General features: G+C 65.8%; 2 protein-coding genes across 4 annotated transcripts in view; one reads left to right on the top strand and one right to left on the bottom strand.

Moving 5' to 3' along the window:
• Positions 1–13,948, bottom strand: part of LDB1 (LIM domain binding 1) — a 44,752-nt gene extending 30,804 nt beyond the window's left edge. Inside the window, exon 1 of one of the 2 annotated variants that reach the window (XM_030570428.1) lies at positions 13,843–13,948. In XM_030570428.1, the coding sequence (XP_030426288.1) occupies positions 13,843–13,867 (25 nt within the window). In that variant the 5' untranslated portion in view covers positions 13,868–13,948. The remainder of the gene's footprint in view (positions 1–13,842) is intronic. The other variant, XM_030570427.1, reaches the window with a different exon arrangement.
• LOC115655187 (36.4 kDa proline-rich protein-like) lies at positions 5,507–9,237 on the top strand. 2 transcript variants are annotated; one of them, XM_030570426.1, is made up of 2 exons: positions 5,507–5,878; positions 6,723–9,237. In XM_030570426.1, the coding sequence occupies exon 2, from the start codon at positions 7,382–7,384 to the stop codon at positions 8,732–8,734; it is 1,353 nt and encodes a 450-aa protein (XP_030426286.1). In that variant the 5' UTR covers positions 5,507–5,878; positions 6,723–7,381; the 3' UTR covers positions 8,735–9,237. The 2 variants fall into 2 exon arrangements, with proteins under 2 accessions (XP_030426286.1, XP_030426285.1); XM_030570425.1 differs by having other exon boundaries at positions 5,508–5,864.
• Positions 13,949–16,707: the final 2,759 nt, after the last annotated feature.

The following is a 16,707-nucleotide window of genomic DNA, read 5'->3' as shown; positions in this document are numbered from 1 at the left end:
AGACCGCTGCAGGAGAGACCAGAGCCTCGCACACGATGGGTGGGAGGGAGGCTCTGGTGTAACCACAGTGGCTATGTCACATTCACTCCCACGCACCACATTTCAGACGGGGAAAGTGGGGGAGCTCAGCACAGAGCAGCAGAAATAGAGAGACTCCCTCTTTAGCTGGGGGAGTCCCCTCGGCTCGCCCTTTGGGGAGACAGACCCTGCCTTCCGCCCCCACCCCTGCCTCTCTTTGGCTGTTTGCACAGCGAGCGCTGCCAAGCAAGGACTGGTTCTGATTATATACCCGGCACAGCAGGGCCCGGATCTCGGTCAGAGGCTCTAGGTGCCATACCTGGCACATGGGACCCTGATCTCTGTCGGGGGTGGGGGTCAGTGCTGCACCCTGCACAGAGGGGCCCGGATCTCGGTCGGGAGGGGAGAGGGGGTCAGTGCTGCACCCTGTACAGAGGGGCCCGGATCTCAGTCAGAGGCTCTAGGTGCCGTACCCGGCACATGGGACCCCGATCTCTGTTGGGGGGGGGGTGTCAGTGCTGCACCCTGCACAGAGGGGCCCGGATCTCGGTCGGGGGGGAAGAGGGGGTCAGTGCTGCACCCTGCACAGAGGGGCCCAGATCTCAGTCAGGGGCTCTAGGTGCCGTACCCGGCACAGCGGGGCCCAGATCTTGGTCGGGGGCTCTAGGTGCTGCTGTCACCCACATCGCTAGGAACTGGGGAGCTCAAGGAACTGGGCCGTGGGGCAAGGTGCAGTTGCAGGATGTGCCTAGCGTGGCCGGGTGGCGGGTGCGTGGAGCCAGCACGGCATCCTGCAGGAGTGGCTGGGCACGTAGGCAGGAGCAAGGGGAAGAAATGAGGAAAGGAACTTGTCAGACACCCCCAGCCAGGGAGCTGGATCAGGCTGGATGATCAGCTCTCCAGGAATGGGGGAGGGAGGAAGCCCTCAGACTCAGAACAATCCCTCCTGGTGGGAGGGGAGGGGCTGGAACTGCTGGGAGCTGTACCCTGGGGCCAGCTCCATCCCTCAGCCTCCAGCCAGGTGTTTTCTGCTAAATCTGGGTTCCCCCGACTCCAGCTGCTTTGCCTTCTGTCCCCTGGGCCACCTAGCAGCTGCAGAAGGGGGGAGGGAGTCTTTGCTATGCGTCCCCCCACACAGCCTCTGCCTTTGGATCCAGAGCTTCCCCCCTTGGCCGTGAGGCCAGAGTGAAACCGAGCTGATGCCGGACAGTTTCCCTGCCCAGCACCCTGCCTTGCAGAGCTGCCTGAAACTGACCGGAGCCTGGTGAATTTCACTCCCCCTTTGGCAGAGCAGCAGCAGGGCTGGGAGGTCTTGTCTGCAGTCTCAGGCAGGTACAGCTGCACTGTTACGCCGCTCGCCCACGGGGACAGCCGCCCCCAAAACACCAAGGCCCAAAACGTTGGGGTTTTGAAAAACATTAAAAGTCAGATTCTGCAGAAATCGATGACTCAGCCCCCTGTGGCGAGTGGGTCTTTTGAAACCCCATAGCAGGTCTTTGCCATCTCTAGCTGCTCGGGATTTCTGACTCACGCCAGGCACTGCACGCTGGGCCTGTGAGCGGGATAGAGGCGCCTGCCCATTTTGTGGCTGCAGCTCAGCTGCCCACGGCCCAGGCGAGTCAGCCAGAACCTCGGGGTTTGACAGCTCCCGACCTGGATTTTCTCAGGTTACAGAAACGTTTTGGTTTCTGGCCAGTCTCCCTCCTGAGACTCTGCTCTGGCTATCTCCGCACAGAAAGGTGGCCTGGCTGGGCCCGTGCACGTTTCCCCCTCATTTATGTTGGTTTCTCTGGGAGCTTTTTGGTCACGTCAGCCCAGGAGCCGCACATAGATGGGAACAGATCCAGGCCTCCTGCAAACCCAGCACAACTTTCACCTCAGGCCATCAGCATCCACCTGCTAATCCTCACGCCCCTCACACCGCCAGGCTACACAAGGGAAATCTGAGCCACATCACTCGCCCAGAGTGACACTGCCTGTCAGGGCCAGAGCCAGGAACCTGACTGCCAGTTCTCTGCTCTGCCCTACTCCCCTGCCAGAGCTGGGAATAGAACCCAGGAGTCCTGGCTCTCAGCCCCCCCATTTCTAAGCCACTCCCCTCCCAGAGACAGAACGCAGGAGTCCTGGCTCCCAGTCACCCGGCTCAAACCACTGGAGAATGTTAACTCCAGGAACTATAAATATTTATTTTAAAATCAGCTTTCCCATCCCCCTCCAAGGGAACGCGGGGTTCAGTGTTTCCCCAGGCCATTCACCGCCTGGGGTTGGTTATATGCCTGTCTCCCCTGCTCAGTGCCGGGCAGCTGAGCGCTCCAGAGCTGCTCTCCCAATATAGCAGCAGAAAACAGCCCCATCAATAATGTATCGTTTCTGTTTCCTTTTGCTGCTTCTTTCCTGTTACTGATACTTGTGTCCTTCCTGTGGAACAGCCGCCCCAGTTCTGCCAGCTGGGCCGAAGGCAACCTGCTGCCACAGCCAGGAGCTCCTCACCAGCGCCCTCCAAACTGATGGCCACCCCAACCACAGACTCTGCCCGGCCCCTGGGGGGCAAACCCCTAGCCCAGTGGTTCTCAACTTTTTGTCATTTTCATTTTGAATGCAGGTGCGGCCCCCTCTGCAAATCTACTGTCTGTCTACAGTTCAGTTCTGTTGCATCAGTTTTCAGTCTAAGTCTTTCGCGGGCCCCTTAGACATAGTCCGCAGACCCACGGGGGCTCGGAACCCCTGCCCTGGCCCCACACGCCGGGGCCAAGTGACACCCAGGGCCTCAACAGAGTTTCAAGGGGGGGGAAGGACAATTAAAGCCATTGCCAAGTGCAACCTGTCCCAGCAAATGCACCGATGGAGACAGCAAATGGAATCAGGATATGAAGGGAGCCAGGCACAACTCGGAGATCAGGTGCGGGCAAAACCAGCACGGCTAGGCGCGTGTGTACTGACGGAGGGGAAACCAACAAGCTTCTCAGGGACCCTGTGATTTCAAAACACCCTCAGTCCTGAGCCACAGCCCCCTGCTAGCAGAGCCTCCCTACCCCAATCTCTGCTGGTGCCCCTCAGTCCTGATCCACAGCCCTCTGCTAGCCCACCCCCCAATCTCTGCCAGTGCCCCTCAGTCTCTACCCGCAGCCCCCTGCTAGCCCAGCCCTGGGCTCCCCCCACCCCATCTCAGCTGGTGCCCCTCAGTCCCGACCCGCAGCCCCCTGCTAGCCGAGCCCTGGGCTCCCCCCACCCCATCTCTGCTGGTGCCCCTCAGTCCCAACCTGCAGCCCCCTTCTAGCCCAGCCCTGGGCTCCCCTCACCCCATCTCTGCTGGTGCCCCTCAGTCCCAACCCGCAGCCCCCTGCTAGCCCAGCCCTGGGCTTCCCCCACCCCATCTCTGCTGGTGCCCCTCAGTCCCAACCTCCAGCCCCGTTACCCCAGCCCTGGGCTCCTGATCACACCCGCTCTGCCAGTGAACCACAGCAGTCCTGATGCACCCACCTCCCAGGGGAAAGCTTGACACTGTTTTGCTTCTGCCTGTCCCTCTGCAGAGCAGAGCTGCCCTCAGGGCATTCTCCCCCCCCCCCCCCGTGAGGCTGAGGACAAGGGCCCCCACCACAATGTTAACAGGCTGCCCCAGAGCCCCCACAGGCCCTAGCGCGGATGGCTCCTAAGAGACACTAACTCACACCTGCGAGCTGCAATGGTTCTGAGGCCCAGAGTTGCCCTGCAGCAGACCCCAATGGGGCAAGGCCCCGCCAGCCCTGCCCCTAGCTTGCCCCTGAGCCCCAGCCTGTCCTGCGGCCTGGGCCACACTCCACCCCTCTCCCACGCCCAGCGGGAAGGCTGGGCCTGGGACACCTGTGAAGGAGGTGTGCACTCCTGGTGTGAGAGAGCCAGCTGCAGCCCCCCCACCCCGGCGGGGGGAGCGATGTGCACTGGGGAGAGGAGCCATCCACTGCCAGCATTCGGGGCAGGTTGGGGGCAGTGAGGCAGCTGCAGCCCCCCCACCCCGGCGGGGGGAGTGATGTGCACTGGGGAGAGGAGCCATCCACTGCCAGCATTCGGGGCAGGTTGGGGGCAGTGAGGCAGCTGTAGCCATTGCTGAGCTTTGCCTGCAGCCTCTCCTCCTTCCACAGAGCCTGGAGCTGGGACTGGGCTGCTGCACTGGCAGGCGATTCTCTGGGGCTTGGAGCAACGTGCGCCAGGCGGGCCCTACAGCGGTGAGAGCCACGCTGGAAATCCTGTGCCACGCGACCTCCCTCCGAGCCGTGTGCTGCCTGTGAGAACTGCTGCGCTGGGAGCTTCCCCCCAGCAGTGCCCTGGCACGGCTAGCCAGCCTGCACCGGGAGCCACTCGGCCACAGCCAGCTCAGACACAACCAGATCCTACGCTGCATTGCGCTCTGGGTCCCTTCCAAGGGGCGACGCCAGCTCCCCGCCCTGCAGAGCCTGAGCCAAGGGCCTCCCCACATGATTCACACTTGCCCAGGGTACAGTTTCACTAGGGATTCCTCACGCCAGTGCCCGCAGCACAAGGGGAAGGTGAGGCACCGTCCTGGCCGACACCTCAGCACTGAAGGGGGCCTCCAAAGCCGAAAGCACAAGTCCCTACAGCTGGAGCTAAAAAGCCAGGCCCGGGGTCTGGCTGCACCAGACTCATGGTCTGTGGATCAGATCCCCAAGGGGGACACGTAACACACTGACCTGAGGGCTCCGAGGCACATGGCCCGCACACCTCTCCCCACACTGTCTTCACCAATCACACCACGCTTCACAGCCGCAGGCCGGGGAGAGTGCTGAGCCTCCAACAACACAGGCCCCTGCACTCAGGGAGAATCCCCACGAGCTGCGTGCAGTGAAGTGTCTATGACGCACAGCTGGGCACTTCTGATTCCGCCCACTGGCCAGCCCAGGACAATACGCTGGGTTCCCAGTTCGAAGAATCCTCCATCAAGGCTGCTGCTCAACCCCGTCCCTGCCCCCTCCAGGGCCCGTCAAACCCCATGCAGAAGTTTGACCCCACTTTGCTCTGGCCCCCTGCCATTGGCTTCCACTCTGCCCTGAGCCTGGGCCAGCCGAGCCCCCAGCCAGGGCGCCCTGGCATTTCTGGCTCCTTTCCCTGGCAGAGGCAAGGGAGGCGTGAAATCAAGCAGAACATTTCACCTAAGTGCTTGGGACAGGGATCGTCTCTCTGTCCCATTTGTACAGCGCCTGGCGCAGAGGGAGCCTGGGCCTTGGCTGGGCTCTTGGGCGCTGCCGCCATCAGATAACAAATCACATCTGTAAAACAAGCCGAGAGTCCCCCCATGTCGCAGCTTCTGCCACCAAGCTCCTGGCATTCCTCCAGCCTCCAAGCTCCCTGGGCACCAGACTCGCATCCCCCTCGGGGTCAGGGAATGCCTGCAACAACCTCCCCCCCCCAACATGCCAAGGTCTGTGTGTGCCCCCACTGCCCCCTCCCACACCAGGGGCTCTGTGCCCCACCCCCCAGTCCTTCTGCTGACCTTCCACCCAGCCCTGGGGGCTGCGGGACTCCCCCTCCCATGCCAGGGCCCTGGGTAGGCGGTCCTAAGGGAGGGGCAGGCTGTTATCTGTGGTCACTGGCGGAGCCCCGGAGGGGTGGGGCTGGCGGCTGGGACACTTGGAGATCAAACCCTCCCCAACGGTCCCTCTTGTTTTGATCCAGGCCCAGCAGCTTGGGGGAGGCGGAATGGAAAACTCCAGGTTCTGCTTACAAAGAGAGACCCAGAGACAGCAGGGAGCTGGGTTCGGGGACCAGGAGTGCGGGGGCCCAGCCCTGCCATCTTCCCACAGACACTGTCCCCTGAGACGCATGCCAGGGACTCTGCAGCCAACAGGATACAGGTCTGAGAGCCCTGGTGTGTGTGTGTGGGGGGCGTATGTACAGTCGCATGTGCATAACCCTGTCCCCCAGGGAGCCCCTCGGGCATGCAGGACCCTGTGCTGCCATCAGGGGCTCCCTCCCCCCCCCAGCAACGGCAGGAAACCACAGCCACACCCTGCAGGCAGACTGATAGCGCCCCCCCCCCACACACACACACACATCAGGAGCTGGGGGCTATCACATTCTCCTGCCAAAGCCCCCAGCATGCCAGGGGGCTGCCCCAGTGCCAGCCAGGGTCCCTTCCGCAGCTCTCCAGCCGCACGCCGGCCCCACTGGCACTGGGCAGGGGGACCTGGTGGGCTAACCCTGATGCTAGGGCCAAGTGGAGACCCCCTGCCTCCTCCCAGCGCTGACCCTCCCGGATCACTAGACCTGCCTGGGCTCAGCACACAGGGCAGGCAAAGCGCAGCCCGCGGGCCAATACAGAGAGGCTGGCCCTGGAGGCGACAGACTCTCTTGACCAGAGCAGAAGCCAGGACATGCCGTACAGGGACCTCTGTGGACTCCCTCCACCCCAGGACAGGGAGACATATACTGCAGCGTATCTGTGCAACACTGCCCACCACTGGGGAGAAATCAGCCTTGCTTGGCTGTGTGCCATAAGCCCTATACTGCTAACGGAGAGTCTCCAGTAACTGCATTTCGGAAGCAGGAGGCTCTGGCTCTGTCCTGCCGCGGCTGTGAAATGCCCGTGGCCAATGTGTATAGCCTCTTGACGGCTGTGCAGGGCCGCTGGCACACAGGCATGTTTATATTTACTTGTGTGTGGCTGTGGGGGACCCTTGGCCTGGGCAGTGCAACGTGCGTGTCACCCACAGGGGCGAGGTGAATCAGTGCGGAGCCGAGCGAAGCCACCCGGGTGCTGTGAGCAGCCGCTGCAATGTGTGTTACGCTGCCCGCTGCCGGGACACCCCTCCAGTGACGGAGCACGCAATGACCTAACACAGCACCTTTCCCCAGCCCCTGGGCTCCAGCCCGGCCTGCTGCCTCCACCAAAATGTGCAGACACCTTCGCCGCCTGGCTGGTGTCCGTGTGCACCGCTGCCCCTCGCTGGGCTGTGCTAGCAGGCCCACCCCGCCAGAGCAGAGCAGAGCAGAGCGCCCCCATGGCTGGGGAGCAATGCGGCCCTGGGGGACGGAGTGACCCCCGCTCAGCAGGAACTGCGGGAAGGGAGAGGAGCGGCTTTTTCTTCAGAGTCGCAGCCACAGAAAACCCAGCCGGACCCTCCTCCCCCACAGAGGGTAACGCCGATTGCCAGGGTGCAGGTTTCCCTGATGGAGCATCACCAGGGACCCCAGTGGGGACTCCATCCCCCTAACCCCCCTGGGAGCTGAGCAGGATCGCCCATTGGGGGGATCTCCCAGTCGGTGTCCCAGGCTCTCAGCGGCCTTCGCCCTCCCACCCGGGTTCGGGATTAACAGTCCCATCGGCGCTGACAGTGCAGCTCAACTCTGGGGCTCCCCAGGGGAGGGAGACATGGCACATCCTTTGGGAAACCTGCCCCACAGCCAGCCCTGCCGCACTCCCCACAGGTGCCCCCAGAGCTCCACACCAGACACAGCCTGGGGGGCAGGACTTGGTGAGGAAAGTGGCGTCCCTGGCTACACGTGGGTGCTGCGTGGGAGCCGCCTGGAAGGCTTCCCGGACAGGGAGGCAGGGCCTGGCAGCTGCCGCCTCATGTCCCCGGACCAGCTCCGGCCTGACGGGTTTTCAGACACGGATGCGGAGTCCGGGGGCTCCCAGCGCCTGATTCGCAGCGTGGCTGGACACTTACAGCTCGCTGCAGTCACTGCCAGACACCCCGTCTGCTCCCCCAAACCACCCCAGTACCCTCCCTCAGACACCCCCACAACCACCAGACACCCCACCTGCTCCCCCAAACACCCCAGCTCCCCTCCCTCAGACACTCCCACGCCCCCAGACACCCCACCTGCTCCCCCAAACACCCCAGTACCCTCCCTCAGACACCCCCACGCCCCCAGACACCCTGCCTGCTCCCCCAAACACTCCAGGTCCCCTCCCTCAGACACTCCCACGCCCCCAGACACCCCACCTGCTCCCCCAACCACCCCAGTACCCTCCCTCAGACACCCCCACGTCCCCAGACTCCTGCCTGCTCCCCCAACCACCCCAGTACCCTCCCTCAGACACCCCCACGCCCCCAGACACCCCGTCTGCTCCCCCAAACCACCCCAGTACCCTCCCTCAGACACCCTCACATCCCCAGACTCCTGCCTGCTCCCCCAACCACCCCAGTACCCTCCCTCAGACACCCCCACGCCCCCAGACACCCCGCCTGCTCCCCCAAACCACCCCAGTACCCTCCCTCAGACACCCCCACACCACCAGACACCCCACCTGCTCCCCCAAACACCCCAGCTCCCCTCCCTCAGACACTCCCACGCCCCCAGACACCCCACCTGCTCCCCCAAACACCCCAGTACCCTCCCTCAGACACTCCCACGCCCCCAGACACCCCACCTGCTCCCCCAAACACCCCAGCTCCCCTCCCTCAGACACTCCCACACCACCAGACACCCCACCTGCTCCCCCAAACACCCCAGTACCCTCTCTGAGACACCCCACCTGCTCTCCCAGACACCCCAGTACCCTCCCTCAGACACCCCCACACACCCCCTCACCCAGGCACCCGCCTGCTCCCCAAACCACCCCACTATCCTTTCTCAGAGGCACCCCCGCATCCCCAGACACCCCGCCTGCTCCCCCAATCATACCAGTACCCTCCCTCAGACACCCCCACACCACCAGACACCCCACCTGCTCCCCCAAACACCCCAGTACCCTCCCTCAGACACCCCCACGCCCTGAGACACCCCGTCTGTTTCCCCAACCACCCCAGTACCCTCCCTCAGACACTCCCACGCCCCCAGACACCCCACCTGCTCCCCCAACCACCCCAGTACCCTCCCTCAGACACCCCCACGCCCCCAGACTCCTGCCTGCTCCCCGAACCACCCCAGTACCCTCCCTCAGACACCCCCACGCCCCCAGACACCCCACCTGCTCCCCCAACCACCCCAGTACCCTCCCTCAGACACCCCCACGCCCCCAGACTCCTGCCTGCTCCCCGAACCACCCCAGTACCCTCCCTCAGACACCCCCACGCCCCCAGACACCCCACCTGCTCCCCCAACCACCCCAGTACCCTCCCTCAGACACCCCCACGCCCCCAGACTCCTGCCTGCTCCCCGAACCACCCCAGTACCCTCCCTCAGACACCCCCACGCCCCCAGACTCCTGCCTGCTCCCCGAACCACCCCAGTACCCTCCCTCAGACACCCCCACGCCCCCAGACACCCCGTCTGCTCCCCCAAACCACCCCAGTACCCTCCCTCAGACACCCCCACACCACCAGACACCCTGCCTGCTCCCCCAAACACCCAGACCCCCTCCCTCAGACATCCCCACACCCCTAGACACCCCGCCTGCTCCCCCAAACCACCCAGGCCCCCCCAAGACACCCCCACGCTCTCCGTTTTGCTGTGCAAGAGGAGGAGGCCAAACAAGAGGCACTGAGGGGCTGATGTACGGCAGCTGCCGGGGGTGCCCAGCGCGCCGGAGGAGGGAGGCTGGTGGTTAGAGCAGAAGCCTGCACGTCAGGACACCTGGGTTCTCTCCCTGGCTCTGCTACTAGGTCCCTGCGTCAGCAAGTCACTTCCCCTCTGCAGAGTGGCCGAGCGAGGTCCTGGCCCGCGGGCAGGGCAGGGCGAGCAACTCTGCTCACTGCCCCCCTCCCGGGGCCTGTGACTCAGCTACCATGGGACCAGCGGGGGAGCACTATGGAAACTGCTGCCCCCAGGGGTCTGAGCTCAGCCCAGCTCCGGCTCCAGCAGCTGCCAGACTCCCCCGCCCCCCAAGGTCTGCGATTCAGCACAAGGCAGGGCCCCTAGTGGGGTCTGTTCCCTTCTCCTGCTGTCTCTCCATTGCTTGGGCGTGGGCGGGGGGCACGCATACACTCACCCCCCAACCTCACCCCCCTGCAGGCTCAGCCCAAAGGGAACTGGGGCAAGCACCCAACACACAGGTATCCACGGTGCCAGCCGGCACAGAGCTCTGACCCCCCTGCTCCACAAAGCAACCCTCCCCAGCCACCTGAGCAGCAGGAGAATCCCCACCCCCCTTTAGCAACAGAGGGCCTATGATCCCCGTGCAACGCAGCGGAGCTGCTCCAATCCCACCAGGCCAAAAGCAGCGCTCGGGCCTTGGCACTGCCCCACTCGTTACACTGCACCGGCCCCCAGGCTCTGTTCTCTCACCCGGGTGCAGCGTCGGGGGAAGGGGGGAATTGCTGATGCAAGATCTGGGGGTGCAGGAAGGGGATGAGCGGTACCGCTCCATCCAGGGGACAGGGTATCTGCCCTCTCCCCGTTGCTTTTTAGCCCCTAACAGAGCAGAGGGAGAGGGGTGGGCATGGACCCCAGCTCCCTCCATGGGGTGAGAGCTTCCTCGGCAAAGGGGGGGAACAGCAGACCCCCAATGGCCAATCCCAAGCAGGAAACTCCTCCAAGTTAACGCAGCCCCAGAGCGCAGCCTGGGCCCAGCAGCTCTTTAAATGTTTCTGGCTGGCTGGCAGCCAGAGGCAGAGGTTGCTTGTTCTATATTCCCATAAACAGCCCAGGCAGGGCGGGGGGCCGGGGAGGCGGCTGGCAGGGAAATCTCTGGCTGCATTTTGAGCCCTGCCTGGGGAGGGAGGCAGGGACAGATAACGCACGCACACACGCACGTGTATGCACCCCCAGCTGTTTCCCCTGGGCAGTAACACATGCACCCCAGTCGGGGAGGAGGAGAGGTGTGGGGAGGTGCTCTGGGAGCCCTAGGGAAGGATTACCGCTGCCCTCGCAAGGGGTGGGGGACGGGCCAGACTCAGTGACCCCACAGGGCTCTGCACTGCCTGAGGCCCTGCCTGTCACCACTGCTGTGCCATGCAGCAGGCACTGCCCCCAGCACAACTCCTGGCACAGCTGGGTGGGGGCCGGTGCCACACCCCAGCTGCAGCAGAAGCCAGGCTGCCCGGCGGAACCGCCTCAGGTCACAGGCCCCCCCCAGCACCACAGGCAAAAGGGGATGCAGGCCCTGTGGGACAGCGCCGGGCTGGGGGGCGCCTGCTGGGGCTGGCCCTTTAAAGACTGGCCTGGCGGCTCACGTGATTTTCTGCTCGAGGAAGCAGCGCTCTGGCTCTGGCAGCTTCCACGGGAGCTGGGGGAGGCGGGTGGGGGAAGGGGCCGCTGAACCAGTGTGGGGGAGGGGCAGCCGGACAGGCACCGCAGGGCCCCCGCCCCGAATGGAGTGGGAGCCGGATGGGGGGCTGGGCCCAGGGACTGCACAGCCTGCACTGTGCCCTGCTGGGGGGCCGGCCCCACGGCGGGGGAGCCAGGCAGGCCCCTGTGCTCGGGCTCTCAACCCACCCCCAGCACACCTGCTCCCCCCACGCACAGCACAGCCCTACCAGCAACCCCTGGGCAATCGCATGGCCACATGCAACACTCTCCTTGTACCTGCCCCACGAGGCAGCCACTGGACAGGCAGAGAAACTGAGGCACAGGGCTGAGTGACTCACCCAAGGTCACACAAGGAGTCTGTGGCAGAGCAGGGACTTGAATCCAGGTTGCCTAGTACCTGGGCCCCTGAGCCACCCCCCCCCCAAGCCTGCACAGGACCCACAGATGATAGCATCCGCCCCAGCCAAACCCTTCCCGGTCAGGGGAAGGGCAGCACCGAGACCCCCAGCTGGCCCTGCCAAAAGCTGCTCACAGACAGGTTCCAGGCACACCAAAGACAAGAGCTTTCAGGCCAGGCTCAGGGGGCATCAGCTAACGTCCCACGTGAGAAAGGGTCTCACCCCACACCCCTCAGTGCCTGCCGGCCCTGCCAGCCAGCCAGACCCTGCACCCCCCACTGCCCACCAGACCCCCCCCAGCCTGCCAGACCTGCCAACCCGATCCGGCACCCCCCCACTGCCCGCCAGACCCCACAACAGCCCAGACCCATCAGTACTCTCCCCTCACAGTCTGCTGTGCCCTGCAGGTCCCCAAATGGCTTTGGGCAGAGGAAGGGAGTGAGGGAATGGGAGGGAATGAACAACATCTCACCCCTTCCCCACTGCCCCCACACACCTGAACCAGCACTGCCCACGTTCCCAGCGACTCCACATCCGCCCCAACTCTCAGCCTTGCCCCGTCCAGCTCACCGCACCCGTGCACAGGGCTCGTGGGGCAGAGACCTGCTGCTCCTCCCAGCATGGGGCAGCTGCTGCACTGTTCCAGGAGACCCGCTATCGCCCCAGGTGCCCCCACTGCTTGGCAAGGCTGCAGGGCCCCTCGGAGCCCAGACACACTCCTCACGGGCCATTTCGGGGCAGCCTCCCTGCAGGGCAAGGCCCCGAGGCTGGGAAAGGGGCCAAAGGCCTGGCTGGGACAAAACTGAGGCCTTACCACCTCATCACACTTCTCCCCACCCACTCCCCCAGCTGCTGCCTGCACCCAGCTTGTGCCCTGACCCTGCCCAGGCCGCCCCGCCGAGCGATTCCAGGGGCTGCCGGCGGGATGGGGAAGAGTGGCCGGCTGCCCCTCAACAGCCAGGTGGTTACAACCGTTTCCTCTCTCAGTTATTGCTGGCGGATGCCCACCTCCAATGCCAGTCCGGCACATCCTTCACAGTGCCCTGAGACCCCCAAGCCGGGCCGGGGGGCACCACCACCCTGCCCCCACGCCGGCACATCCTGCACGGTGCCCCTACCCCTCCAAGTCGGGCCAAGGGGCACCAGTACCCTGACCCCACGCCGGCACATCCTGCACGGTGCCCCTACCCCTCCAAGCCGGGCCAAGGGGCACCAGCACCCTGACCCCACGCCGGCACATCCTGCACGGTGCCCTGAGACCCCCAAGCCGGGCCGGGGGGCACCACCATCCTGCCCCCACGCCGGCACATCCTACACGGTGCCCCTACCCCTCCAAGCCGGGCCGGGGGGCACCAGTACCCTGACCCCACGCCGGCACATCCTGCACGGTGCCCCTACCCCTCCAAGCCGGGCCGGAGAGCACCAGTACCCTGACCCCACTCCCTACACCCGTCACGGTGCCCCGACCCCCCAAGCCGGGCCGGGGGGCACCAGTACCCTGACCCCACTCCAGCACATCCTGCACGGTGCCCTGACCCCTCCAAGCCGGGCCGGGGGGCACCACCACCCTGCCCCCACGCCGGCACATCCTGCACGGTGCCCCTACCCCTCCAAGCCGGGCCGGGGGGCACCACCACCCTCCCCCACGCCGGCACATCCTGCACGGTGCCCCTACCCCTCCAAGCCGGGCCGGGGGGCACCACCACCCTGCCCCCACGCCGGCACCACCACCCTGCCCCCACGCCGGCACATCCTGCACGGTGCCCCTACCCCTCCAAGCCGGGCCAAGTACCCTGACCCCACGCCGGCACATCCTGCACGGTGCCCCTACCCCTCCAAGCCGGGCCGGGGGGCACCACCACCCTGCCCCCACTCCCTACACCCGTCACGGTGCCCCGACCCCCCCAAGCCGAGCCAAGGGGCACCGCCACCCTGCCCCCACGCCGGCACAACCTGCACGGTGCCCTGAGGCCTCCAAGCCGGGTCGGGGAGCACCGCCACCCTGCCCCACTCCCCACACCCGTCACGTTTCCCCGAGCCCCCCAGTCCAGGCCGGGAGGCACCGCCGCCCACTAGATGCAACCAGCCTCTGTGGGTCCGTCTCCCCTTGTGCTCCAGCAGCCCGGGTGAAAACCCAGCCCGCCACGGACCCCTCGGTCCCCCCGGGCCCGGGCCAGGACCCTCCCCGGCCCCACGGAGGCGGGATTCCTGCGCCCACCCAGGCCCGCGTCCCCCGTGGGTGCCCAGTGCCGGGCTCTTCCCTAGGGGGTGGCGAAGGGGACCGGCCGGAGCCACTCACCAGGGCATGCGCACCCCACTGACATCTTCACATGCCCGGCCGGGCCCGGCGAGCTTCGAGGCGCCCCCGCGGCGGGACACGAGTGGGGCCCCCCGGCGCAGGGGCTCCCCGCGGCGCTGCTCCCACGCGCTGGCCGCCCCGGGGGGAGTCACGGGCTCGTGACGCAGCGCGGAAAAAACCGGGCCGGAGCCGAAATCTCTGACATGGTGATTGTGCTGCTGCGCGCGTGCGTGCGCGTGTCTGTGTGAGTGTGCGTGTGCGTGTGCGCGGCGGGGGCAGGGCCAGCGTGCGTGCGTGTGCGGCTGCGGCTGGGGTGCGCGTGTGCACAAACGTGCGGGTCCGCGGCTGGGTGTGTGACTGTGGATGTGCGTGTACATCTTTGTGTGTGTGTGTGCGTATACGTGCATGTGTGACCGTGTATGCATGAGTGTGCGTGTACACACACGGGGGGGAGGGATAGCTCAGGGGTTTGTACGTTGGCCTACTAAACCCAGGGTTGTGAGTTCAATTCCTGAGGGGGCCATTAAGGGAACTGGGGTAAAAATCTGGGGATTGGTCCTGCTTGGAGCAGGGGGTTGGACTAGATGACCTCCTGAGGTCCCTTCCAACCCTAATAGTCTATGATTCTATGATTCTATGTGCACATACACGTGTGCACGCCGCGTCCTTGCCGTCCCTGGCGCAGCACAGGGGTGAGGACACCCCGCATTGCCGGGCGCAGCAGCCCTTTCCCGTGGGGATCGGACCGGCTGACCCCCCTGGCCTGGGCCCGGAGCTCACGGAGCAGCACACGGGCTGGACCGAACGGAGCCGTGGGGCCCCGTGGGCTGCCTGGTGTAACATGAGCCACCCGGAGCTGGGGGGTTGGGGAAGGTGTTGGGGAGGGCTGGGGAGGTGGGAGGTCGAGGAGGAAGAGGGGGCGGGGCTGGGAGCAAGGAGGACAGGGAGGGGAAGGGAAGGCGGACAGTGGGATCAGGGAGGGACAGGCCGTGAGGGGGTGCAGGGCAGTAGAGGGGGCTGGGCCGGGCCAAGTTGCCTGTTTTTAATTCACAGGCAGTCACTGGTCTATGGCTGCCTATCCATCCCCTCGGTGCCCACCTCACTGCCATGGCCAGAGGTGCCCATGTGCCTCTGAAATGCCAGTTCAGCCCAGCAAGGAACCACTGAGACCCACCTGCACAGTGCCGGGGGGCGGGGAGGTGAGCCCCGCTTGGATCCCTGTGCCCCACGCAGTGCCCTGGGGGGATGAGCCCCGCCTGGATCCCTGTGCCCCACGCAGTGCCCTGGGGGGATGAGCCCCGCCTGGATCCCTGTGCCCCACACAGTGCCCTGGGGGGATGAGCCCCGCCTGGATCCCTGTGCCCCACGCAGTGCCCTGGGGGATGAGCCCCACCTCGATCCCTGTGCCCTACGCAGTGCCCTGGGGGATGAGCCCCGACTGGATCCCTGTGGCCCCACGCAGTGCCTGGGGGGATGAGCCCCAACTGGATCCCTGTGGCCCCACGCAGTGCCCTGGGGGGATGAGCCCTGCCTGGATCCCTGTGCCCTGCGCAGTGCCGGGGGGGACGAGGCCCACCTGGATCCCTGTGCCCTGCGCAGTGCCCGGGGGGGGACGAGCCCCGCCTGGATCCCTGTGCCCTGCGCAGTGCCCGGGGGGGACGAGCCCCGCCTGGATCCCTGTGCCCCGCGCCTGTGCCCCATGCAGTGCCCGGGGGGGATGAGCCCTGCCTGGATCCCTGTGCCCTGCGCAGTGCCGGGGAGGACGAGCCCCGCCTGGATCCCTGTGCCCCACGCAGTGCCCGGGAGGGATGAGCCCCACCTGGATCCCTGTGCCCCATGCAGTGCCCTGGGGAGAGGAGCCCCACCTGGATCCCTGTGCCCCGTGCAGTGCCCAGGGGGACGAGCCCCGCCTGGATCCCTGTGCCCCACGCAGTGCCCGGGGGGGACAAGCCCCGCCTGGATCCCTGTGCCCTGCGCAGTGCCTGGGGGAGACAAGCCCCACCTGGATCCCTGCCCTGCGCAGTGCCTGGGGGGACGAGCCCCATCGGGATCCCTATGCCCCGTGCAGTGCCTGGAGGGGGACGAGACCCACCTGGATCCCTGTGCCCCATGCAGTGCCCGGAGGGACGAACCCTACCTGGATCCCTGTGCCCCGTGCAGTACCTGGGGGGGGACGAGCCCCACCTGGATCGCTGTGCCCCGTGCAGTGCCCGGGGGGATGAGCCCCGCCTGGATCCCTGTGCCCCGCAATGGAGCCAGCATGCAGTGCCCCAGGGGTGAGGAAGAAGCAGAATTGGAGGGTCCCAGGGATCTGGCTCCTTTCTCCCTGGGAGGGGCGTGCTGTCCCCAGGGTCCGTTATCCCAGTGAGCTCGGAGATCCGGCTCTGGCTCTTCTGCTGGGGGACTGCCCCTGGGTCCCAGCCTGGCCCCTAGCCCCCCAGTGCCTTGCAGGGATCATGCCCCCTGGAAACCAGCTTTGCGTTTGCTTCCCCACACAGTGGGGCCTGGTGGCAGCAGGGCAAGGAGCCCCGCGAAAGCCCTAGGTTTGTCTCCCGGGGCAGGCAGACAGAGGGGCCAGGGAGAGGGACAGACACACAGAGGGACAGGCCGTAGTGGGGAAGGAGGCTGCTGGAGCATCCCCCTCCCTGCCACTTCTGGGCCACTTCCTCTGCTTGGCACCAGGCCAGCCCTCTCCTGGCCCAGATGCGCAGGCATCGGGGGAGCGAGGAGAGGGGAGTTTGAGCTACACCCTCCCCCCAACCCCTAAGGACAGGCAGAGCCTGCCCTGAGACAGCAGCTGGGACTGGTGCCAGGGGGCAGAAAGGGGGGACCCCGCCTCTGTCCTGGGGCTGCCAGCCCCCCCTT

The sequence above is a fragment of the Gopherus evgoodei genome, chromosome 7, assembly GCF_007399415.2.
Source record: "Gopherus evgoodei ecotype Sinaloan lineage chromosome 7, rGopEvg1_v1.p, whole genome shotgun sequence".
NCBI lineage: Eukaryota > Metazoa > Chordata > Testudines > Testudinidae > Gopherus > Gopherus evgoodei.
Note: the sequence above shows the minus strand (reverse complement) of the source record. Positions and strands in the feature narration are given on the sequence as shown.